This window comes from Bos indicus x Bos taurus, chromosome 16, assembly GCF_003369695.1.
Source record: "Bos indicus x Bos taurus breed Angus x Brahman F1 hybrid chromosome 16, Bos_hybrid_MaternalHap_v2.0, whole genome shotgun sequence".
In the NCBI taxonomy this organism is placed as follows: Eukaryota; Metazoa; Chordata; class Mammalia; order Artiodactyla; family Bovidae; genus Bos; species Bos indicus x Bos taurus.
This window is the reverse complement of record NC_040091.1, coordinates 27,734,267-27,761,115: the sequence shown is the minus strand read 5'-3', so window position 1 is coordinate 27,761,115 and position 26,849 is coordinate 27,734,267. Positions and strand designations below refer to the sequence as shown.

The 26,849-nt window shown below is 39.7% G+C and overlaps 1 protein-coding gene across 1 annotated transcript in view; it reads right to left on the bottom strand.

Annotated features, from left to right (window-relative positions):
- Nucleotides 1–26,849, bottom strand: part of DNAH14 (dynein axonemal heavy chain 14) — a 376,162-nt gene that overhangs the window by 12,026 nt on the left and 337,287 nt on the right. Inside the window, exons 76-80 of the mRNA XM_027564099.1 lie at nucleotides 26,132–26,359; nucleotides 15,253–15,450; nucleotides 9,200–9,390; nucleotides 6,454–6,614; nucleotides 5,263–5,459 (exon numbers count right to left, since the gene is read on the bottom strand). Of these exons, the coding sequence (XP_027419900.1) occupies nucleotides 5,263–5,459; nucleotides 6,454–6,614; nucleotides 9,200–9,390; nucleotides 15,253–15,450; nucleotides 26,132–26,359 (975 nt within the window). The remainder of the gene's footprint in view (nucleotides 1–5,262; nucleotides 5,460–6,453; nucleotides 6,615–9,199; nucleotides 9,391–15,252; nucleotides 15,451–26,131; nucleotides 26,360–26,849) is intronic.

Genomic DNA, 26,849 nt, shown 5'->3' with positions numbered 1-26,849 from the left:
TTTTAAAGATTTGTCTTTGAAGTCATTAAGGACATGTCTGTACACTTTGGCGACAGACTCAATTGCCAGAAATAGATAACTTGGCAAGAGGATGCTATTTTCCAACTGAAAGCACTTGGTGAGAAATCTGAAAACTCTTAACCAGGGCAAGTCAGCATGATCTTAACAGTGCTTTGGATAAAACACTTGCAAGTTTCCATCCTGGCTAGTCTTTCCTCGTTCTTTTTAAGTTCTCCAATCAGTCTTCATTGCTGCCCACCCCTCTACCCACCCACTTCTTTCCCCTTATCTGGGAAGATTACCTTCACAGGCCATTAAGTCTAAGTAATCTCAACTTTCTGGCCTTTCCCTATACAAAATTCTATAAATCTCCATCCACTCTCTCTTTCCCCCATCTCTTTTCCTTCCAGTTTCGAGTCAAGCTGGTTCCTGCCCCTGTGACTGCACAGCACTTCTGGACTATTTTTGCTTTTCTGAAGCTTCCACTTCCATTTTCCATCCCTTTGTTTATTAACACATTCTTCTATCTTAAATACACAAGCCACCTAACATGCAATCCTGCTTGTTTGATCCTCAACAGAATAGCGAACTGCATTCAAGAATAGATTAAAAGGATCATAAACAGTGATCAGGTGGGATTCAGCCCTGGGAGGTAAGGATGGTTAAACATGAAGATCAAAAAATGTGATACACCACAATGTAGGAATGAAGGATAAAAATCCTATGATCATTTCAATAGATGCACAAAAAGGATTTGACAAAATTCAACATCTTTTCATGATAAAATCTCTACACAAATTTTATATAAAAACAATGTTCCTCAGAAGAATGAGGGTTGCCAGAAGTAGATGGGAGGGGGAAATACGATAATGTAGATCAAAGAGTACAAATTTTCAGTCATAAGAAGAAGAATCACTTTTGAGGATCTAAAGAATAGTAATTGGAGAAGGCAATGGCACCCCACTCCAGTACTCTTGCCTGGAAAATCCCATGGATGGAGGAGCCTGGTAGGCTGAAGTCCATGGGGTCGCTAAGAGTCGGACACGACTGAGCGACTTCACTTTCACTTTTCCTTTTCATGCATTGGAGAAGGAAATGGCAACCCACTCCAGTGTTCTTGCCTGGAGAATCCCAGGGACGGGGGAGCCTGGTGGGCTGCCGTCTATGGGGTTGCACAGAGTTGGACATGACTGAAGTGACTTAGCAGCAGCAGCAGCAGCAAAGCATAGTAATAATATGGTATTTTGTACTTAAAAATTGCTGAGAATAGATCTTGATCATTCTTACCACCATAAAAAAAGTCTCCATTAGAAGTCATCAAGGACCTTATACATTCCATATTCATGATTCCACCCTAGACTCATCCCTCTCATTTGTCTAATTTGTATTCTCTACAGCTTTTGACTAAGTTGATTACTTCCTCCCTCTCCTGCCTTGACTTCTGTGTCCACACTCAATCCTAACGTTCTCTTGAATTCTCTACTTCTAGGGTTTCATTCTTTGATTCCTTCTGTTTCCCTCCCTTTCAGGCGGTGTTGCCTAATATTCCCTCAGCCTTCTTCTCTCCCTACTTTACATTCTCTCAGATCTAATTCACTGTGGTTTCCACTACTTTGTCTAAGCTGATAGTACCGATATCTTGCTTCGCACTCTCATCCACTTTCTCCTGGATAACTTCACTTGGAAGCCTCCCCTAGCTTCTCGAGATGTTTCATGTCCAAAACAGGATGTCAGCATCTGCCCTCGAACAGCCTCTGTTTCTGCTCACTCTGTCTCTAAATGGTACTATTGTACACCTAATTGTCCAAGCCATACATTTCTCCCTGGCTAATTTCAGCTCTTGCCATTCGGTCAGATATGCCCTCATTTCACCCATAGGTAACTAAACCTAGAGGATTCCAACTGAGCCACGCTCTCTCGACTTAAATCTGAACGCATGTGACTCCCAGCCCTTTCACTACTTAACTTTCTCAGTGAGTCTCGAAGCCGCTCCACTGCTCAGTTTCCACATCTGTAAAACAAGGATATTGGAGCAGAGGAACCCAAGATCCTTTCAAGCTGCGAAGTCTTATGATTCTAAGTGTGTGCAGTTTGCAGATCCAATATCTCAATTCTCTTCACAGCTTTCACTCAGTTTTTAAGTATTTATAATCGTCATTGCTTTCTCTAAACTCTATGTTTTCTACTATAAGTTTTAAAAATAGCTTTATTGAGATATAATTCACAAACCATATAATTTATTCATCAGGATTCTGTCCATTCATCAGGAATATCTGAGTTGCTTCCATCTTTTGGCTCTGAATGATGCTGCTGCAAGCTTTTTTGTGTGGGTACATGTTTCAACTTCTTTTGGGAATATACCTAGGGTTGGAACTGCTGGGTCAAATGGCAACTCTATGGTTAACTATTTGAGGAAATAAAATACTATTTTCCAAAAGTGGCTACACCATTTTGCCAAGAGCAGTATATGAAGATTCCAATGTCTCTGTATCCTTGCAATGTTTATTATTGTCTGCATTTTTATTCTGTCCGTCCTGAGCGTGAGTGAGTGCTCTGTTGTGTCCGACTCTTTGTGACCCTATGAACAGTAGCCTGCAAGGCTCCTCTGTCCATGGGATTCTCCAGGCAAGAATGCTGGGGTGGGTTGCCATTTCCTCCTCCAGGGGATCTTCCTGACCCAGGGATCAAACCCGAATCTTTGCATCTCCTGCACTGGCAGGTGGACTCTTCACAGTCGTGCCGCCTGGGAGGTAACCGCCCTAGTAGGATGCGGAATTACACCTCACTGTGGTTCTGGTTTGCACTTCCCTGATGACGAATGATGTTGAGCATCTTTTCATGTGTCTGCACCCATCTTGATTACAAATAAATTTTAGAAAGTAGGCAATTTCACAAAGATGTAATTCACAAATAATAAGAATTGACTGTGTGTCTGTCTGTGTGTGTATGATTTCATCCTTCTTTTTGAGCATATCCTGCTGATGCTTGTAGCTGTAGTTCATTCCCTTTCGCTGTTGGTATGGTCTATTTTTCCATCCTATTGTGGATGACACATTTCAGTTGTCTCCAGTATTTTACCATTGTAAATAATGGTGTTCTGAATACTTCTGTACATGTGTCTTGATACTCATGTGCAGGGGATTATATACTTTCTATATTGTTGAGATTATACTGTATATGCCATTTTGAATCTTTAAAATTTTTTTTATTCACAAAATAATATAACAAGCATTTCTCCCTCCTCTTCAATTTGTTTCAATTGTTTTAGTGATTACCCTAAAAATTACAGCATGCATACTTAATTTGTAAAAATCTATGGGTTATTATTACTTTTAACTTCCTTCTCTGAGACCTAAAAATTCCATATCCTCCCCAACCTTGGCTTATATGTTATTGTTGACCCTTTCTATTCTTGACCTTTCCATTTCAAAATGTTCAATATTCTATCCTTCTTTAAAAAAATAATCCCACTGGATATTAATATTGTTGTTGCTTTTTATTTTTGTCAAAGTTTATTCACCACCTCATTTACCACTTTTCCGCCTCTTCATTCCTTCTCATGTCTCAGAGTTTCCCCCTTTACCTCCTTCCACCTTCCTGCTGGAAATAAGGAAAGGCATTCAGGGCTTCCCTTAGCATTTGCTAATGATGAACTCTCTCAGCATTTTTTCATTTTGGTCTGTTTTATTTCATCTTCATTTTTGTTTTTAAAGATTTTTTTTGGATGTGGACCATTTTTAAAGTCTTCATTGAATTTGCTGCAATATTGCTTCTGTTATTTTATTTTGGCTACAAGGCATGTGGGATCTTAGCTCCCACACCAGGGAGCTAAGAATCCTCACTCCCTGCACTGGAGGGCCGAGTCTTAACCAATGGACCTCCAGAGAATTCCCGTTATCTTCATTTTTGAAACAAAAGTTTTGTATATACAATTTTAGTTTAACAGTTCATTTGACACGATGGAGATACCATTTCCATTCCTTTGAAAGTTACTTTTTTCTAGCTGCTTTTGAAGAGTTTTTCTTTGATTTTCTGCAGGTTCATTAGGATGTATCTATGCATAAGTTAAAAAAGATGTCTACTGCTTGGGATTCATTGAACTTCTTACATCTATCAATTCTGGAAAATTCTCAGCCCTTATTCCTTTAATTACTGCCTCTGCTTCATCCTCTCTCTTCTCTCTTTCCGAACTTCAATCAAACTAATGTTGGACAGTCTGTTTGCCCTCTGTGAATCTTCATAGCTCTTTCATAGTTTCCATTCTTAGTCTCTCTGGGTTGCATTCTGGATATGTTCTTATGATCTTTTATTTTTTGCCTATAGAATTTTTTTTGGCTAATAGAAACAATTTATTGCCAGAGGGCAAAAGGGCCAAGCGAGGCCAGAATTTTGAGGCAGCACACACTTCACCCCAGCTCCTAATTTTCAAAATAAATTTTTACAGCCATCAGCCCTCTGTACAAGCAACATCCCTTTACCCCCACCTTCTCCCCATCCCACTGTACACAGCTGCCTGGTTCCCTCCAGCCACTGGTTCCCAGCAGACCTCGGCCTGCAGTGAGTTTGCCGTGGAGCTGACCTGGGCCCGAGCTCAGCTTGGTGCTGGGTGCCAGCTGGCCCCTGCCAGGCCCGTGCTCTCCTTGTGGGCCTGTTCTCAGTCCCATCCTCCTTGATGTGCCTCTTGGATGCCCTAGTCAGGGTGGGATGGGGCTGTCAGCCCAGTGCTTTTCCCTTTTTTGAACTTTCAAAATTTTAACTTGGGTTTCTTGAATCTAAAACATATGTGTTTTTACACACATTTATGTAAGCGTGTGTTTTATAGAAGTATACATATTTTTATAATCCTTAAAAATGACTTAGTGTTCTAAAACTTAAAAAAATTTCACAATACATCTGAGAGATCTTTCTAGCATATAACACATACCTTATTATTTGAATATATCATAATTTATCTAACCAGATTTCCATTAAGAGGTATTCGAGTTGTTTTCAACTTTATGCTGAAACATAAAAAGCCTTGCAACAAATATCTCTTAGATAAATTTATTTAAGTAGAATTGCCAAATTGCCCTCTCAGATTTTATTAATATATACTCACACCAAAAGTATATATTGTCACCAAAAGTATATACAAAAGTCAACATCTTTTAATGGATACATAATATTTCGTCATGAGTCTATACCATAGTTAACTTACTCTTTCCCTAGAACTAGGGGATTTATTTCGATCAAGCATGTGAATGGGAAAGGATAATTGCTTACCTGCCACAGTTTGGGCACTTTTGTACTAAGAAAAGAATCATATATTTCCTCCAATTCTTGGGTAAGGATAATCTCTCCTTTTATAGCAAGTTGAAGATCTTTCAGAGACTTATGTATAATAGATAGCAACTGATCAAATCTTTCAATTTCTTGGATCAAAAAGGTTAGCAAGACACAGTGGATAAGTGGATCATAGCCTGGATTAAAAAGAGAAAAAAACTGTGGCATCTTTCAGATAAGATGAGGCTTTACTTGGAGAGATGTAAGGTTTGGAAATTAAAGGAGTTTGATGTGAGTAGCCCAAGGACTGAAAACTATTTTCTGCAAAAGGCCAGTTAGTAAATATCCTGGGCTTTGTGGGATACTCAACTCTCCCAGTGTAGAGCAGGTGCAGGCATAGACAACGTGAAAACAAACAATGGCTGCACCACAATAAAGCTCTATTTGTGGGCACTCAGATTTGAATTTCATAAAATATTTGTGTCATGAAATATTATTATTCTTTTGACTTTTTCAACCATTAGTTTAGCTTGTAGGCTCCAAAATGAATTTTTTTTTAAAACTTTATTTTGTATTGGGGTGTAGCAGATTAACAATGTTGTGACAGTTTCAGGTGAACAGCAACGGTTGAATCTCTTGAAAGGGTTAAAGTATGGACGCGGAAAATTTAATAGGGTAAATTACCACAGTTCAACACTTTGGCCTCTCAGAGCTGGGTGTGGAGCCAACTCTGGACAACGAGGATTGCTCTGTCTTCTCTGGATCTGCCGTCCCTCCCTCCCCTTTGCTCCTCAGAGTTCAGAAGTCTCCCAGCTTGGAGAGGGTCAGAGGGCCCATCTAAATCTCCCTGCCCAAAATGCTGTCCATCAGGCAGAGATGCAAAAAGGACAGAGACTTAAAAGCTCTGTAGACTCTCTCAAGCAGACTTGCTCCTTTCTGGTTTTCTACATCATTATTACTCCTTTACTTTTTGTCTTGGGGTCATGGACCTTCCCCCTGTCTACCCCTGCCCCCATAATTTTCTCTTCTGCTCCCCATCACCCAGCTTGGAGAGAGAAGAGGGCATTACGGAGTTAGTTTTCCATCTCACATTGGCCTTTCTACTTTGTTAATAACTTTTGTCCTTCTGATGCTGGAGTCCTTTCCTGAGGAGGCTGGGGTGAGGGGAGAAAGGTCATGTCCCAGGCTTACCTTTGGGATCTTTATGAAAAGACTCCCAGATGGGGCTTAACATGATGTACTTCAGTGTGCTTGGAGTTCCAGCCCATTCTTCTTTCTCTACAGACAGTGGCAGCCGCGTTAGCATGTCCGATAAAATTGCCATCACCAGCTCATCCTTGCTCTTCTCACGACTGCAAGGAAATCAAAAGAAAAAAGGAGATATAGGCTTGTCTAATCTGGGAGGGCCCTCTATGTGGGCCCCATCTGAAGGTATACGCAAATTCATGGAACCACAGAACTGTGATATGGAGACCATGGAGACTTACAGAGACCATGGAGTTCATTTCATTTTACAGGTGAGAAAACTGCCCAATGCACTTCAGACATTTGCAAGGAGATACATATTTTTAAAGTTTTCTTAAGATTTCTTTGAAAAGTATTCATCTGAATGCATCTGCATGAAACAAGTACCAAGACTGGGATGCAAACGAGGAGGCAACCAGACAGAGGATGCTTCAGTAGCTTGATAGGTTATTCAAATGCATGTCAGATTCCTCTGTGTTCATACACAGGGCTTCCTGGTAACACACTCAGTGGTGGCGATAAGAGAACAGCATGTGTATAGGTCTGGTAGTAGTAAGCAAGGCCATACAAACACTGAAGACAGAGGAGGTCTTTGGAATCCTTTTATAGATGAGGAAGTTAGGGTCCAGGGAGATGATAGGACCTCCCTGTACAGTGGATGAAGAGGGAATGGGGTACACCTCTTTTGAGTTCCATCACTCTGTTACTCTATATACTAGTGTAACTGTATACATATATACACACATATGTATATATACTGGTTTTCCAGCAAACAGTCCAGGTTTCACACAGCTGAATGAATGTGGTCCTTTGAAGTAAGTGATAATCTGGTGATAAGCTGTGTATTTAGTTTAACAGTGCGGAGGATGAGATGGTTGGATGGCATCATCAACTCAATGGACATGAGTTTGAGCAAACTCCCGGAGATGGTGAAGGACAGGGAAGATGGAGATGGTGAAGGACAGGGAAGCCTGGAGTGCTGCAGTCCATGGGGTTGCACAGAGTTGGACATGACTGAGCAACTCAACAACAACAACAACAACAAGAGCTGCTTCTGAGACAGTTTGCAACTCGCATGAACTAACATTTTCCTACCTTTGTCATTACGCTTTGTTTTTGACATTAAAGTAGGGTTACTCAGTGGAACTCATCCAAATTGTTGAAGGATCGAAAGATTTAAAAAATCAAACTCATATTCTAAGTGCAATATTTGCTTACCACTGAAGACATTACCTTGAATGTGAGAGATCTTTCAAGTCAAGTCCCACAAACAAGTTTCTAATAAACTTTTTAGCAAAGGTGGCCTAACTGCAATAATCGTAGCCTCTCCACATGACCAAAGGGATATTAAGACACATATTTGCTCTGCTTATTAAAAGCATTCCCTTATAATCATCTCATCTCTTACTGGTTTATTTACTGAACGCTAAAAGTGCAGAACTGGACTTCCCTGGCGGTCCGGTGGTTAAGACTATGCTGCTTCCGCTGCAGGGAGAGGGAGGGGCACAGGTTTCATCCCTGGTGGGTAACTAAGATCCCTGCATGCTGCGTGGTGCCCCCACCCCCTAAAAAAGCAGGGGTTGTTGTCAACCTCATTAAAAAAAGAAAAGTGCAGAATTAATCCTTAAACGTGTAGGGCCTGCAGGAAATTCAACGTGATATTCCGGGGACATACTGAAGGAGTTCCAGTTGCATAGTCTTCTATCTCTAAATGTCAGCTTTCCTTCTATGTCACAGGTAGTTAATATATGTTCATTTTGTCAGTGAAATGAGTATCCAATGATCTTATTTTGTGTCAGTAGATTTGATCTTGATGGATATGAACAAATAGCTGAAGTCATAGCCAAATCCAGTCAGATGTCATTAAAAACTTTTTTTAAATATATGGACCATTTAAAAAAGTCCTTATTGAATTTGCTACAATATTGCTTCTGTTTTATGTTCTGGGTCTTTGACCATGAGGCATGTGGGATCTTAGCTCCCCGACCAGGGACTGAACCCATATCCCCTGCATTGGAAAGTGAAGTCTTAATCACTGGACCACCACGGACGTCCCCATTTTAACGTGAGTCGTGTTGTCTAAAGAGACAGAAAGACTGAGAGAATGCAAGATTCCAGTGGGTTCAGAGCTTTTCTAGGTATACAGAAAAAAATGTGAGCTTCTCAGGGGGCCCTAGGGGTAAGCAATCTGCCTGCCAAGGAATCCGCCAGACACAAAAGGGGTTTGATCCCTGGATCGGGAAGATCCCCTGGAATAGGTAATGGCAACCCACTCCAGTATTCTTGCCTGGAAAATTCTATGGACAGAGCAGTCTGGCAGGCTACAGTCCATGGTGCCCCAAAAAGTCAGACACTATTGGGTGACTGAGCACACACACAAACACACACACACATGCATGTATAGGTCCTATAGAAGTAAATATAACATTTCATATTTATACAGATTCAGTTAAAAAATACCACCCATCAGGTACAATTCACTCACTCAATGAAGATTTATCTGGCACCTACTACAGGCTTGGTAATTATATGTGTGTGTGTGCTCCTGTGTATATAAACTTGCTTCTCTGTCATTTGAAGAATCTAGTTTCTGTGTTTTTTGACTGTATTTTTTCTGTAAGTAATATATTGTATATCTTCAAATGAATATTTAATAATTTACAACTAATATTTTTTCCTGGTGAGTTCTTACCTGAACATGAGGTTGGTGATGGTAAATCTTGGTTGCATGCCAATGAGATTATCAATGAACTTCTGGGCCTGGATCTCCCTGAAACCCCTTGTGGCCTCAGGGTGTAATTCTAGGAGCTCAGGAGGGTCATCCTCAGGTAAGGACTGGATAATGCGTATGTAGTCCTTCATGCTTCCAGATTTTGGCAGTGGCTAATACATGTGAAAATTTAAACACTGGTTAGTTTTTACCTACTGAGACATTTACTTTTGGCAATGTATGAAGATGATATTTCCCCATGAAGTTTTATACATCATTTTATGCTTATTTGTTGATGGTATACTCTAGATACTTGTGTCAAAAGTTGCACTTGGGCTATATTATAAAGTGCAGTTTCATGACAGACACATATAACTTTCTCATTGGAAAAAGAGAGAAAGGAAAAAAGAAAGGAGAGTGATTCTGACTACCCATTGCCTCAATGACCTACAGCCACAGATAATGGGTACACTCAAGATTTAAGAAGTCATTTTACTTTGGTAAAGCCTATAGCAGACATGTGAGCATGATCTTAATAACTGAAGAGACTAAGGGAGTCTGGGGTGGGCAAAACTGGGGAAGGTGGTCAAAAGGGACACACTTCCAGTTAAAATAAGCAAACAAACAAAAAAAACAAGTGAGTTAAAAAGTTATTTAATAGGGAAATGAAAAGCTTTTTCTTCCTGTTTGCCAGGGATATTTCCCAGTTGACAAGTTATAACCAAGTACTGATTGGATAAAGGCTCTGTAAGGTAAGCAGTTATTCCTTTGACTGATCCAAGGTCACAACTAATTAAGAAAAAATATGTTTTTAAAAACCTATTTAGTCATAATGATAAATGTGGCTGTGCTGGTTAAAAATATGTCAAGTTCTTTAATAGTCAACCCTGCAAAAGATAGAGTCTAATTCTCCTTTTCTCAACTGGAGCTTGGACTAAGTGACTGCTTCTGTCAAACATAAGTAAAGTGGAAGGGATGGAGTGGGACTTTGTTTTTTTTTTTAAGCTTTAAAATAAAATTTTATTAAAAAAAATTCAGCTCATAACATATATATTATTCTACCCTCTGTCTACCCCTACTCCCCACCATCTTTACTGAGGCATAATTGAAAAATAAAGCTATATATATTTAAGGTGTATGACATGATAATTTGATATAAATGTAAGTTGTGAAATAATGATCACAATCAAATTAATGAACACATCTATCACATCCATATAGTTATTTTGTTGTTGTTGTTGCAGTGATATTGCTTAGCATCTGTTATCTAGCATATTTCAAGTATACAATACAGTATTATTAACTATAGTTATCGTGCTATACATTAGATCCAGAGCCTATTTATCTTATAACTGAAAGTTTGAACCCTGTGACCAATATCTCCCCATTTCTCTCTGGAGTGAGACTTTGGAGACCAGGTCTCAAAAGGCACTGCATCTTCTTTCATCCTTCTTGGTTAACTCACTCAGGGGATGCCAGTTGCCATGTTTTGAGGGCCATCAAGCAGCCCCAGTGCTCCCAAATGATGGAAAATGAGTTGACCTCTGGCCAACCCATGAACTTGTGAGTGAGTTTAGGAGTAGATCCTCCGGCCTCTGTTAAGCGTTCATGACTGCAGCCCCAGACGATACCTTGACTGTCACCTGATGAGTAACCTTGAGCCAGAAGAGTGCAGCTACACCGCTCCAAGGATGTGTGCTAGTGCAGCTTTGTTTATTAGATTATAAACTGATTCATAAGAGATGCACGGTGTTAAAAGTGAATCATATCAGCGTGAACCAAAAGGGACAGAGGCAGTGAAACATGGAGAGAGGACTTCAGGTACTTGTACAACTACAGACAGGAAGCATGTGAGAAAACTATTTAGCTGTCAGCAAGGGCTACTTTCTATGGAACTGGAAGTCTTACTCAGAGGATGGAACCAAGATCCCAGTGGAGGGAGGCAAGAGCCTCTGAATCCTCGCAGGAAATAAGACTGAGTCCTAATCAAGGAAATGCAGCATTTACCCATTTGGGTTTCAGAATTTCTGTGGACTAGTGACTGCTGTGTGTCTTCCATTTTCCCCTCTCTGCAGGGAAGACACAGTCCTATGCCTCTCCCATCATTGCTTGTGATGTATATGGTGGCCATTGAGCGTAGATCAAGTGTCTTTTAGTTTTTATTTTGTAAAAGCCACTTTTTTTTTTGCATATTATGCATATTTCTTCTGTGGTGTGAGCTTTCAAAATCATGACTAATTTTCCAGTTTCCATGATTTTTTCTACAAAATCAAAGAAGCTATAGAGAATAATCTTTTGAAATAAAGGGAAAAAATGATAGAGGCATTGGAGCCACTGATCTGAAGATAAAACAAAGACCAAAGACCGTGCTACGTAGGCGAGAAGTGTCTGTTGAGAGGGAAGGGCTGAGTCAAGTAACACTGCTACCTGTGGATCCGTTTTATCTTCCCATCAATGAGTTTAACAGCAAAACACTTGTAGTGTTCGATGATGGCTTCCACCGAGTCAAAACTTTTGTCTCCTCTGAGTCCCATCCCTAGGGCAAACTGCTGATTCCTCTCCAGCAAGTGTATTTTCACATTGTAGACTTTGTTCCCATAAAACACCACCAACACTTAGGGCTCTGTCCTGTGGGTGGTGTCCTCCTTCAGTGGGCCCTGTTCTTCTTCAGTAATGCCTCTTCCACTGCCCTGAAGACGGTATTTTCCAATGTACCATTCACCGTGCTGGACATTCTTTGTCATCAGACCTTGCAGGGAAAGGTTTTTTTCCTGCTCATGATTTTATAAAGTAGTGGATTTTCCTGAGGGCCAGAGCTGGCTGGAGACTGACTTCTCTGAGGTGGGGGTGGCATGCTTTCTTTATGAGCTCTGTTTTGTGCAGTCTGGTTGTCACAAATGAAGAGCTGGCAACGGCAAGAGGAATCTCTAGAGGACTTTGGTTTTGTGACAGGTCAGATGCTTCAGGCTTCATCTGGTGATGAGGAACTGTGAGTGTCTGGGAGTCTCCTGCGGAGGTGTGGGTCAACAGTGGCCTGCTGTGGGGTCAGGGGCACTGGCAGCAGCAGTGCTGGGAGGCTTGGAGTGTCGGCATAAATCCTCTTGGAGGAGGTCGCCATATACTCTACCATACAGACTGCCAAGTGTCTTTTAATGAAAAGATCGTCAAATGAAGGGGAACTACTTAAGGAGTTACACCAAAGGAACTGCACCCAAAGAGTCTCATCTGCTCAAGATCCTTGACCTTAACACTAATGGAATGAGGACTTTCAGGGGTCTGAGAGGGAGTGAGAATATTTGGTATCTGGAAAGAATGTAAAACATCTGTGGCCAAGGATTTTGAAAGTTTAAAAACATTGCCTCAAATTATTTAACTCTCCTATCAATCTGATTCTGTGGCTGCTTGACCAATAGAACACTAAACACTATAGAATAAACATTTTGTGTCAGGTCTGGTCCTAGGCCTTAAGTGTTAGAGAGAAGAAAAAAAAAAGGAGTAACTGACCACTGACAAAGAAGAGAAATGCATTGTTCACATGGCCAGGAAAGTGGGTAGTGATGGCTTTCTTGATAGCTTCAAGGAAAACATTGACCAATTAGTGAGGGCCACAGGGAGACATCGGGGCTTCCCAGGTGCTGCAGTGGTAAAGAATCCACCTGCCAATGCTGGAGACGCAGGAATCTCAGGTTCGATCCTTGGGTCAGGAAGATCCCCTGGAGAAGGAAATGGCAACCCATTCTGGTAGTCTTGCCTGGAAAATTCCATGGAAGAAAGAGTCTGGTGGGCTATAGTCCGTGGGGTCACCAAGAGTCAGATATGACTGAGTGACTGAACACAAGCACAAGCACAGAGAAACATCAACTAAGAGAGACATTAATAAAAAATTATCTGCAGAAACTAAGATTATGACAAGGAACAGGAAGAGCTGGCAAGTTTTTATGACAAAACTGTCATAAAATTGCAGCATTTAAAGCAACCAAATAACTGAACTTATGATGTTAGAATCTATTCTGTAGTCTGATAGGATTCTGCCAGTGGAATTATATGCTTCTATGTTACTATGCTTCATATTCTCTTGAGCATACTTAAGTAACAGTCTGTATACAAAACTATGCCCACTGTACTTTTTTGCAATTTAAAAAACTTTCAAGGATAATTTTATCTTGCTGCTGCTGCTGCTAAGTCACTTTAGTCGTGTCCGACTCTGTGCGACCCCATAGATGGCAGCCCACCAGGCTCCCCCGTCCCTGGGATTCTCCAGGCGAGTGGGTTGCCATTTCCTTGGTTGAATTTAGACTCTAAACAACTAGAGCATTATTTAAAAGTTTTTTTTTTTTTTCTTAATAGAAATCTAAAAAACAACTCATAGCTTTTCCTGCCTTAAAAGATTGTGTCATCTTCCTTCTCACCTTCCATCATCTCCCTTATGCAAATTCTGACCCGTCTCATTCATGTCAAGTCCTCTTTCCACACTCTCAAACCAGAGATCTGGAGGATTTTTCCCTCCGTTAGCAACCATCTGCCAGGGCACAACTGCTGTGTGTAAACTGGAGACTCTTGCTCCACAAAGATGGAGGCCTGGATGGAAGTGAAACACTAAACAGAGAGAGGACGAGGGATGACGCGGAGTTTCGTCTTCTTCAGTGCTTGGGGTGGACTCCTTGAATCTCAGCTCTCCTTACTGTATGTGGCTGCACCCTGAGCACCTCAGTTTCTTCATCTGAAACTGGGGATAACATCTATTTCATATAGTTGTTTTGAGCATTAAATGAGAAAAAGACATCAGTCGACAAGTGCGGATCAGATCAGCACAGCTTAACTTGCTTCTGCTTCCTTGTGCTTTGGATTTTATACTCTAGGTTCCCAGGGGGCATGAGCCATTTATCGTTCTTTTCATTTACTGGCCAGCATATGCTGCATTTAATAGCATACATTCCAGGTTGTGCCCTTGGTGGATGGTTGCTAGCAGCGCAAAAATCCTGCAGACCTCTGGCCTGAGAGTTGGGAGGGAGGACTTGGCATCACTGTGATGGCTGGCAATTTGTATAGGGGAGGTGAATGGAAGATGAGAAGGATAATTTTTTTTAGGGGTGGGGGAGGGCGTGCCACAGTTTGCAGGTTCCCCTACCAGGGACTGAACCTGCCTCCTCAGCAGTGAAAGTGCAGAGTCCTAACCACTGGACCACCAGGGAATTCCCAGGAAGATGAGAAGAAAGATAATGCCATCTGGGTGATCATGGTAAAGTGGGTAGGGGCCTGGTGGGAGGAGGAGAAGGAGAGACAGAGGTCATACCCAGGTCATCTGTGGAGGGTCTTTAGAGTGGATAGGTAGATAAAATGGTAATGGATAGAGTGATGGTCATTTACTTTTGTAATTCTAAAGGTTATGTGTGTGTGCGTGCGTGCTTTGTTGCGTCCAACTCTTTGCAACCCCACGGACTGTAGCCTGTCAGGTTCCTCTGACCACGGGATTTCCCAGGCAAGCATACTGGAGTGGGTTGCTGTTTCTTCCTCCAGTGTATCTTCCTGACTCAGGGATCTAACCCTTGTCTCTTGCATCTCCTGCGTTGGCAGGTGGATTCTTTGTCACTGTGACCCCTGGGAAGCCGCACTGAAAGTTAATAAACACCATTAAAAGTGAATGTTAAGGGCTTCCCTGGTGGTCCAGTGGTTGAAGGTTTGCCTGCCAATGCAGGGGACATGAATTTAATCTCTGGTCCAGGAAAATTCCACATGCCATGGGGCAACTAAGCCTGAGTGCCATAACTGCTCAGCCCTTGCAGTTAGAGCCTGAGTTCTGCAAGAGAAGCTGCTGCAGTGCGAGGCCCACAGGCTGCAGCTAGAGAATAGTCTCTACTCGCAGCAACCAGAGAAAACCTTGCATGCAGCAATGAATATCCAGTGCAGCCATAAATAAATACATAAGTAGAAAGTGAAAAAAGTGAATGTTAAAATTTATTTTAATGTAGATTTTAAATAATGGCGCAATCCTTAAACATAATCAGTAATGTTAAGAAAATAAATCCTTTTCTTACCTCATCGGTAGAGAAACTGAAGTCATCTTTTAGCACTTCGGGATTACAAAATTTGTAGAGAAGGGTGTTTAAACATCGCCTGTCCCAGCTGTCAGTCACCCAGCCACCGTAAACCACCTCCCCAATCAGGTAGCGCAGTGTCTGCCAAGGAATACTGGATTGAGCACTCAGGAAATTTTCCAACACCTTTATGGCAACCTGTAGAAAATGCACTAGTTTTCATTATTTTAGCATACGTTTTCAGGTTGTTTTCATGGTTTAACATAGAATCAACAACTCAAACAGCTGCATATATTTTATCTTTAAAAATACGTGGAAAAAAAAGAATAAAAATATTAGGCTATATATTTTACTCATTGTTGTTGAACAAACTTTGAATTACTTAACTGATTAATATTGTTATTTTTTGAATAGACAAAACAAACACGTAGTATTGAATTCAGAGGGCTTCCCAGGTAGCACTAGTGGTAAAGAACCCGCCTGGCAAAGCAGGTAGACATTAAGAGACGCAGGCTCGATCCCTGGGTCAGGAAGATCCCCTAGAGGAGGGCATGGCAACCCACTCCAGCATTCTTGCCTGGAGAATCCCCATGGACAGAGGAGCCTGGCAGGCTGTAATCCACAGGGTTGTACAGACACGACTGAAGCAACTAAGCATGCACAAGCACACACTGAACTCAGAAGATACAAAAGGATAAACAAAGGAATGTAAATTTTCTCCTACTGTCTAGCCTTCAGAGCCCCTGCCATGAGGCCATCATTGTTAACAATGTCTTGAGCTACGCTTACCGACACTTTGCGACCCCATGGACGGGCTTGCCAGGCTCCTCTGTCCATGGGATTCTCCAGGCAAGAATACTGGAGTGGGTAGCCATTCCCTTCTCTAGGGGGAATCGAACCCAGGTCGTCTGCATTGCAGGCAGATTCTTTACCATCTGAGCCACAAGGGAAGCCCCCTATGTAACTATATGCACATAAATTGATTTCAGTCCTTCTTTTTCCCTCCTGACCTTCCCTCCTCTCTCTCTTCCTTTCTATCCTCCCTCAGTCCTTCACCTATCTTTCATCTCTCCTTCCCTCTCATCTTTTTTTTCTGTGTTCCTATCTTTATATACAACATCCTGCAACTGCCCAACCAACATATCTTGGCTACTGTTGTTCAATGGCTGCAACAATTCATATTTCCACTAACAGTTGCCACCGTTCTCTCATTCCTTCCACTGTTCTTTCATCCCTTCCTCTGCTAGGAGAGGTTGCCCTATGCAATTTTTTTGTACTTTGCTGTTAATTTGTAGTTCACTTGCTACTGGTTATTTTCAGAATCTTATGTCTATTGGTCAAGATTTGATTTTCTGTACATTTAGCTATTTTTCCTTTGGATTGTCTTTTTCTTGTTAAAATGTGAGAGCTCTTTGTATATTATAGACATTAACTCTGTAAGTTATTTGCATTGCAGATATTATCCTAAATCTGTGATTTGTCTCTTGACTTTATTTTGTCGCCATTTTCCATATAGAAGTTTTTATAATCACACATGCCTATCTTTTCTTTTATGGTTCTGGGTTTCAAATTTTAGCTAAGTTATCCCTAACTCCACAATTGTACATGTAATCTCCCAAATTTATTTTTAAAGATTTTTTATTGTTTTACTATGCTGCAATTCATCGGGTTGCAAAGAGTCGGACACTACTGAGCGAGTGAACTGAACTGAACTGATACATTTAAAGTTTACTCCATTCTGAAATTTATATTTGTATACAGTATAAGATAAAGGGCCAAACCAATTTTCTCCCAGCTGGATGGCCAGAGTAACCAGTATCTTTTACTTAAAAAAAAAAAAAAGCCCTCATTACTGAGTTAAAATATTTTCTATGTAAATATTAAAATTTCATATAAACTCAGATCTATTTCTGTATTCTCTATTATGTCTCACTGATTTGCTGTCTACTTCTGCCAAACAATATTGGATTTAGTATAGTGGATTTTTTAAAAATATGTTTTGATAATCTGGTGAAGGGAGATTCTTGCAGTATTTTAATTTTTTGTATATTTCTAGTTTATTCTTCAGTGTGTCTTCTTCTATGCAAACTTTATCAATTCCAGAATCTTCCTAATAGGGTTCCAATTGGATTGACATTAAATGTGATACGTAATTTTGGAAGAATTGGTAGTTTATGATACGGGAAGTCTTCCTATTGAAGAGAGAAGGCAGGATTGAAAACAGAGATGTGGCAGCAGACTGCAAGAACTGTGTAACTTTGGAGAGTCTTTTAAGTGTTCTGAGCCTTCATTTCCTTATCTTTAAAATGAGGATAATTAGCATACTTACTTCATAAGGTTGTTGTGAGAATTAAATAATTCATATAAAGTAATCAGAACATTTTAAGCTCTCAGCAAATGTTATTCTTTTCTACTTCCTGATTTACAGTGTTCATTATTTAGGATGCATACAGCTTTTATTAAATTTGTTCCTGAATATTAAAAAAAATTTGTCACTACTCTGACTGTACTATGCTTCCATGTCTAGGTGTTTACTGCTGGGGAAAAGTTAGTGGCTTTTATATACTTATGTTTTTATTGAGCCACTTTATTGAATTTCTCATTACTTCTAACAGGTCTTTTTTTTAAACTAGTCTCTCAGATTTCCTAGATACACAATTATATCATCAACAAAAGGTAGCTTTTTCCTCTTTTTTCTTGCTTCTCTTTTACAGCATTAATACGAATTATCTTATTGCATTTACTAGAACTTTTAAGGCAATGTTGAATGACAATGGTGATAAAAAGCATCCATGTCTGATTCCTGGTTTTCTTTGAAACAATTTCAGTGTTTGGCTATTTAGAATAATATTTGCTTTAGGTTTGTGGTAGTCTTTTTCATATTTAAGCTGTTGCTTTGAATCCTGTAAGAGTTCTTTTTAGGAATGGTACCTGGGTTCATAACAAAGACTTTTCTATATCTATTGATCTGATCATTTAAACTGAGATTATAGATTTTCAAATACTGAGCCATTTTTACATTCTTGGAATAAACCCCACTTGAGCACAGTATATCATTCTTTGCTTCATTGCTGAAACCTATTAAGTTTAATATATAATTTTTATATGAAGTCCTAAGTGAAATTAGCCTATAGTACTTTTCCAGAAGGCAATGGCAAGCCACTCCAGTACTCTTGCCTAGAAAATCCCATGGATGGAGGAGCCTGGTAGGCTGCAGTCCATGCGGTTGCTACAAGTCAGACCCGACTGAGTGACTTCACTTTCACTTTTCACTTTCACACAATGGAGAAGGCCATGGCAACCCACTCCAGTGTTCTTGCCTGGAGAATCCCAGGGACGGGGGAGCCTGATGGGCTGCCGTCTATGGGGTCGCACAGAGTCGGACACGACTGAAGTGACTCAGCAGCAGCAGCAGCAGCAGGTATTCATATTAAAATTATGTTGATTTCATAGAATGAATTGGGGAGATTGCCATCTTTTTCTAAGTTTTGGAATAGTTTAAATAATATTAATATATCTGTTTTTTAAAATTCAGAGTGAAATAAGTTGTGAAACCATTTCATTCTGGTATTATTTGCAATTTCTTATGGCCATTGGTCTAGTCAACATTTCCATTTCTTTATTTTATTTTATTTTATTTTTTAACTTAACGATAATGTATTGGTTTTGCCATATATCAAAATGAGTCAATTTAGAAAGTTCATATTTTTCTGGGAAATCATTGGTTTCATCTAGATTTCCAAACTTTATTAGTCTCATCAAAAACCAATTTTACAATTTATTTTTCCTTTCTACATTTTGTGTTATTTCATTAATATTAAAAATTATATTTAATTTTTATTTTTTCTAATTTCTCAAGATGAATATTTATTTCTTGCACTCTTCTTTAATAATGAATATTTGAGTTAGTTTTTTTTTTTCTGAGCATAGCTTTTGTCTCTCACATTATTTTTGATATGGTGGTGTTATTCGCTCAGTCGTGTCTGACTCTTTGCAACCCCATAGACTGTAGCCTGCAAGGCCCCTCTGTCCATAGAATTCTCCAGGCAAGAATACTGGAGAGGGTTGCCGTTTCCTTCTCCAGGGAATCTTCCTGACCCAGGGATTGAACCTGGGTCTCCTGCATTGCAAGCAGATTCTTTACCATCTGAGCCACCAGGGAAGCCCCCACATTTTTGGCTGTACCCCACAGCATATGGGATCTTATTTCCTGGGCCAGGGATCAAACCCTCACTCCCTGAATTGGAAGGCAGAGTCTTAACCACTGGACCACAAGGGAAGCACCATTTCTTTTTTTTTTTGGTATAAAGTAGTATAATTTCTATTATGTTTGAGATATTTTATGACTTTTCTTTAATATTCTCTTTATCTTCCCTTTTAATATTCTTATCTAGAGCTGTGTTTCTTATTTTACAACTTGTTAAGATTTCTTGGATCAAATGTTTATAGTTTATTAGATTATGACTGGAGAACGTGACCCATAAAATCATTAAATATTTTTCTTTGTGGCCATGTTTACGATTAAGTTTTCTAACAGTTCCTTAGCTGTATGAAAAAATATGAACTGTCTTTTGGAAAGATGTTAGGTTCTATCTACATCTGTTAATCAAGTTTGTCAATTGTACTATTTTCTGTCTTATTTTTGCTTATTAGATCTAATTGTGAGTTTTTTGAAATTTTCACAATAATCACATACGCATATACATTTATATAATGCATATGTACAGATAAACGTGTCTATATAGACATACATGTATGTGTATATGTGCTGCTGCTGCTAAGTCGCTTCAGTTGTGTCCAACTCTGTGCGACCCCAGAGATGGCAGCCCACCAGGCTCCCCCATCCCTGGGATCCTCCAGGCAAAAACACTGGAGTGGGTTGCCATTTCCTTCTCCAATGCATGAAAGTGAAAAGTGAAAGGGAAGTCGCTCAGTCGTGTCCAACTCCTAGCGACCCCATGGACTGCAGCCCACCAGGCTCCTCCACCCATGGGATTTTCCAGGCAAGAGTACTGGGGTGGGGTGCCATTGCCTTCAGTGTACCAGTTGTGATAAATAAAGACACCACATAATGAAATAGCTGAGAGCACAAACTCTGAAGCTAGACCACCTGTGACCGAGTCGAGCCTGTTCTGCTCACTCATTAGGCAAATTGCCAAACCTCTCTGAACTTCAACTGTAAACTAAGGATCATACTACCTTGTTTTTAGGAATGTTGTAAGATTTCAGTTAATTCATAAAGTACTTAAAACCATGTCTGAGAGAAAGCACTGTAAAAGTTAGGTTTTCATGACTGCTATATCTTCATAAACTGTTTCTCTCTCTACTACTTGGTGCTTTTTCAGCTTAAAATCCATCTTGACTGATATTAATGTTACCATTCCTGTTTTTTGCTGTTTTTATTTTCTTGGTAGTTTCAAGCTTTTTCATTGATGTAAGGGTTTTTCATATAAACTCTGTAAAATTGAGTTTTGTTTTGTAACCCTGGTAATAATTTTGCTTCTTTAATGAAAGATTGCAATCCATTTACATTTAATGTAAAAACTGATATTCCCTTTGTATTACTTTACATTATTAGTTTACTTTGTTGTTTCTCTCCCTCCCTCATTTTAATAGGTTGATCAAATTGTTATTTATTTGCCTTTGATCTTCATTAATTTAAACATTATACCATTTCCATTACAGGTTACCTTTCCTTTCCTTGAATTCATATTAAAATAACATTCCTTTATTCAAATGAAGAGAAGTCAATTATTTTCCTACCAAAGTTTTCCAATTCCCTATTTTTTCCTCTGCATTCTCTAATGTTAAAGCTAGCAATAAGGTGAAACATTTAGAAAACTTATACTTCCTTCCTCTCATCTTTTCTTTCCTCACATAAACTCTTTGGAAGTTTTTCACTCTCCTCCTTCACTCTTCATGTACACGCTTCCCTCCACTCCAACTCCTAGGCTTTATTGAGATACCTTAGTATTCTTACTACAGTTTAGTACTCTATAAAGTTTAGTAAACTATAGTTTAGTACTCTTACTAAAACTCAGCTTAAAACTATTAAGGGAATTTTTCTTGTATGAATCTTCCTCTTAAATAATCTATATTTAGCACTTAGACTACTCACCCTCAATTGTTTATTATTATCTATTTAGATTTAATAATCTATTGTAAGTTTTAACAACATACTGTTCACCACAGTTTCAATTTCTTTTCATTTTCCTTTATTTTGGGGCTCTGTTCTATTTGTACATAGGGTAGATCTTAAGCATTTTCCACAGACAGAGAACACGAGTTATGTATTATCTAAATCCTTGCATATATGCAAATATCTTTCTTTACTTTGACAGAGTGAATGATATTTTGGCTGGAAATAAGATTCTTGGCGTGCAGTCTTAATCTCCCAGATTCTCTAGATGTTATCCCACTTCATTCTAGCTAGTGATGGTGGATGACAAGTGTCATCACTGTTCTTTTATAACTTGTCTTTGAAGCTTGGAGTTCAGGAATTTTCTAGCTTATGTCCAAATATGTCTTTATGACAACTCTGCCTGAATTAGGAAGGATTTTCAATCTGTAAACTCAAATCTTTCATCAGTTCAGAGACAATAAAACAGCTTTTTTCTTCTTTTTTTTTCTCTCTATTCAGTTTTCTCCTCAGGAATTCATATCATTTGAATATTTTTAGGTGTTCCCTTTAAATGCCTTCTTCATTTGTGCCTTATGATTTCCATCTTATTGTAACTTTCTTCCTATGCTCTGAGTTATTCCTTCTATTTGTTTTTTCTAGCCATTAACTCAAGTCCCAACCATGACCATTTTTCCCTTCATCTCCCTCTAACCATCTAACTCTTTTTTTAAGTTCAAGAATCACGGTGTGTGTATACAACTTCAATTAGTTGAGAGCACATGGAGCCTATGTACTAATTAACGCCTCTTTCCACATGTGTGTAAATGAATCATGCCGAAACACAGTGACACTGATCCTCTTTTAGGGATAATACATAATTGTTGGGGATCATAAATTGATCATATTTACAATCATAAATTGAGCTAATGACACAAATAAAAATTCAAAAATTTGAAAAAAAGGCAAAAGGACGACCATATACTTTTCAATGTCATACTGGAACATTGTTTAACATGCTCACTCAAGGATTAGCAAATACTTCAGGAGTATCTGCTTTTGTTTTGATTTACTATTTCCTATTGATTAGAGCACTTTACAACTCTGGACAAGTATAGGCTAACTTATAGGAAACTGTTGGCCCTGTATCCGTTTCTTTCTGATAATGATGCAAATGAAATTTTGTCTTGTAGAAATACAAATGGTTTCTGGCTCCTAAAGAAAATTACAACCCCAAGGTTACAATTTTATTGCCTGTATGGCATTTGGCAGTTTTATATGTAATTTGATAATCATATTTCATTATAATTGTTTAAATAATTCTAAATATTTCTGTTATCCTATACTTTTAAAAGGAGCCTGGTGGCACAGTGGTAAAGAGTTTGTCTGCAATGCAGGAGACATGCGGGTTTGATCCTTGGGTCAGCAAGATCCTCTGGAGAAGGAAATGGCAACCCATTCTAGTATGCTTGCCTGGAGAATTTCATGGACAGAGGAGCCTGGTGGGCCACAGTCCTTTTCCAACTTGCAAGAGTTGGACACGGCTTAGTAATTAGACAACAAATACTTTTAAAAATCAGTTTTACCATTCTGCTGATTCTTTTATCAGTGAGTTAAAAATTCTTTGATATGTGCTCATGGAACAAAAAATCATGTGTGTAAAATGTGTACGTACTTTTGTATCCTTATGGGCTCTTATAATTTTCTGTTCTATTTCCTGTGTTCTTTCTCTCTTTGGCTACTGGATCTTGTTTGATATGTTATTTTTCTTGGTCTTGTCATTGTGGCTCAGGTCCAGACTTTGGGGAGCTTAAAGTGGTGGTAGTCCTACATGTGGTGGAAACTATATTGACGTTTAGTCCTATGGGCTGGCAGATAGCATCAGTCAGTTGTCAGTCCACTGAGGAAACTCTCCAAGTTGCCTGACAGGGAGCTGACTGGGCCTGAAACTCCTCCCCTAGTGGGAGGAGCTGAGTCCAAACTCAACTTCCCACTGAACCAGAAGTTTCCACTTAATGAGAGGGGCTGTACAGCAATCCAATTTCCCACAGTTTCAAGGTGCTAGCATTTGGCGTTTCTAGACAACTACTTGAATATCAGGTACCCAGATTCAGATATCCTGGCACGCAGGCAGTCTGTTTCTTTGCCACTGGGAAGAATGCTCTCACACTCGCCACATGAAAGGGGAGGACAAAGGAGGGGAAGGCTGCTTCTTTTGGAGAGCGGCGCCACCATGTACGGAGAAGGCAATGGCACCCCACTCCAGTACTCTTGCCTGGAAAATCCCATAGATGGAGGAGCCTGGTAGGCTGCAGTCCATGGGATCTCGAAGAGTCGGACACGATTGAGTGACTTGACTTGCACTTTCATGCATTGGAGAAGGAAATGGCAACCCACTCCAGTGTTCTTGGCTAGAGAATCCCAGGGACAGGAGAGCCTGGTGGGCTGCCGTCTATGGGGTCGCACAGAGTCAGATACTACTGAAGTGACTTAGCAGCAGCAGCCACCATGTAACCAGCTGCTTCTGTTTAAGCAAGCCTCTCTGCCAAATGCCAAAAGGACAGCAGCAGCCCATAAATTCCAACCTGAGCCAAGTAAAGCTGCTGCCTTTCACCCCACGCTCTTTGCATGACCCTGCCAACACCTGGCCCTCCGCAGTCCTACCATTTGTTTCCCTTGCAGATGGTTTAGTGTATATTAAACCATCTGTGTATATTTATACTGAAATAAATATATACTCTATGTGTGCAGAAGTGAGATCACACTATACATGTTCTGTTATAACCCAATTTTGGCAATCAATCTTATAAATGTGACTATCTTCGTCTATATCAATAGTAACAGGAATTCTTTAAAGGCTTTCAAAATATATTATCAAATTGTCTTCTGGAAAGTTACTAACAATTAAATTAGCTGTATGAGATAGTGCCTGCTTCTCTACATTTTTGTTTGTTTATTTTAGCCACCGTGGTACTGAAAGGTGGTATCTTATTGTGGTTTTAATCAATATTCCCCTAATTGTTGTATTTGGCAGTGTTCTCCAGAGAAACTGAACCAAATAGGATGTATGGGGAATCAAGGCAGTGTATGGAGGTTCCCCAAAAAACTAAAAGGAGAGTTGCCATATGACCCAGAAATCCCATTCCTAGGCATATATCTCAACAAAACTATTATTTGAAAAAATATACACATCCCAACATTCATAGCAGTGCTATTTATAATAGACAAGACATGGAAACAACCTAAATAGCCATTGACAGATGAATGGAGTATTACTCAGCCATAAAAAAGGAGGGAAAAAATGCCATTTGAAGCAACATGGATGGACCTAGAGATTATCATACTAAGCAAAGTAAGTTAGAAACACAAATACCATATGATCTCACTTATGTGTGGACTCTAGCTGCTGCTGCTGCTAAGTCATGCCAGTCGTGTCAGACTCTGTGGGACCCCATAGACGGCAGCCTACCGGCTCCCCTGTCCCTGGGATTCTCCAGGCAAGAACACTGGAGTGGGTTGCCAGTGCCTTCTCCAGTGGAATCTAGACTATGACACAAATGAACAGACTCACAGAAACAAAGAACAGGCTTGTGGATGCCAAATAGGGGAAGCAGTAGAGAGCTGGATTGGGAGTTCAGAACTAGCAGATACAAACTATTATATATATAGAATGGATAAGCAATAAAGTCCTACTACATAGCTCAGGGAACTATATTCAATATCTGGTGATAAGCCACATGGGAAAGAATATGAAAAAGAGAATCACTGTGCCTATATACCAGAAACTAACACAACACTGTAAATTAAGAAAAATAGTTTGCAATATTAAACACAAATAAAGGGTTCTATATAAAGAATAGTGAAGACTCTTCAGCTAAAATTTCCCTCCTACAATGGGTCAATGTAATTTTTCTTGCTTTAAATGAATAAGTAGAAACAACAAACACTTTTGTGGTGATTTTTATGTGTCAGGCACTGTTTTAAGTGCTTTACAATTCATACTGTATTGACTAGTCTGTTCTTATTTTTCTTAAAAAAATTTTATTTTCTTATTTGGCTGTGACAGATCTTAGTTGCAACATGTGGGATCTGGTTCCCTGACCAGGATTGAACCCCAGCCCCCTGCCTGGAAGTACAGAATTAAGCCACCGGACCACCAGGGAAGTCCCTAGTCTGCCTCTTACAATGCCCTTTGGCAGAGGTACTTTTTTGGCCAAGGAAACTAAGACCCAGAGAGGTTAGTAAGCTTGCCAAATAACTTGTAAATCCTGTACAGCTATAAGCAGAGGAGCTCTGATTTGATTCCTGAAAAGAGGGTTTCCAGGTCCCCGCTTTTAAATGTTAGTCAGCCCTCATCGCCTAGTTACAGAGTTTGTTACTTTAGTACCATGAAAAACATTTAGTATTTGTGTAGATACACTAGGCTTTTTTTTATCTTATCACTACTTGCTGCTGCTAAGTCGCTTCAGTCGTGTCCGACTCTGTGTGACTCCACAGACGGCAGCCCACCAGGCTACCCCGTCCCTGGGATTCTCCAGGCAAGAACACTGGAGTGTGTTGCCATTTCCTTCTCCAATGCGTGAAAGTGAAAAGTGAAAGTGAAGTCGCTCAGTCATGTCTGACTCTTAGCGACCCCATGGACTACAGCCTACCAGGCTCCTCTGTCCATGGGATTTTCCAGGCAAGAGTACTGGAGTGGGGTGCCATTGCCTTCTCCATATCACTACTTATTTGGTGTTATATACAAAGTACCAGACTTACCTCCAAGTCTGAAGAACTAAATGCATATGCAATATTCCAGCCCAATATTCCATAAATTTTTCTTTCATTGATCAGAGCATTGAAGAAACACAAGCTGAATAAAATTTTTTTCCACCATGGTCCATAGTCAGGTTTTTCAAATAATTCTTCTGTTATCTCTCCACTCCCACTGTATCCAAATGTCTGAAGTAAATTATTTTTCAGTCCCTGGGGATTTTCCACTGCAATCTTTAAAACAGATGTGAGTAAAAACAACTGGCGAGGACAGACACAGGCATTAGGACTGGTGGGGGGGGTGGGGGACTCTTACTTACATAGAGAACTAGCTAAGACTATATCTGATAACAGAACTTGCTAAGACTATAACTCTTTTTAAGATTCAGTACCAAATAAAAAATCTTGTGTTATTCTTGTCCCATTTGAAAACTTCTGTAAAGGGATTGTATCAGATTTCCAATTGTTCCAATTTGTACTTTAAAATGAGAAGTACAACAATGTTATTAAAAGCACTCCTGTTTGCTCAGCAAGCCCAGCTTTTTAGAAAGTTGAAAGTGAAGAATTCCTATATTCTAAATGCTTGATGGCAGCTAAGTGGCTGTAACAGAATCAGGGCTGCATGGCCTCGGCAAGGCAGCAGAGAGAAGGGGCATCACATATAGTACACAGAGAACTTGTGGAACCAACAAAAGTATCTAATCATCAGTGATATGGAAAAAGA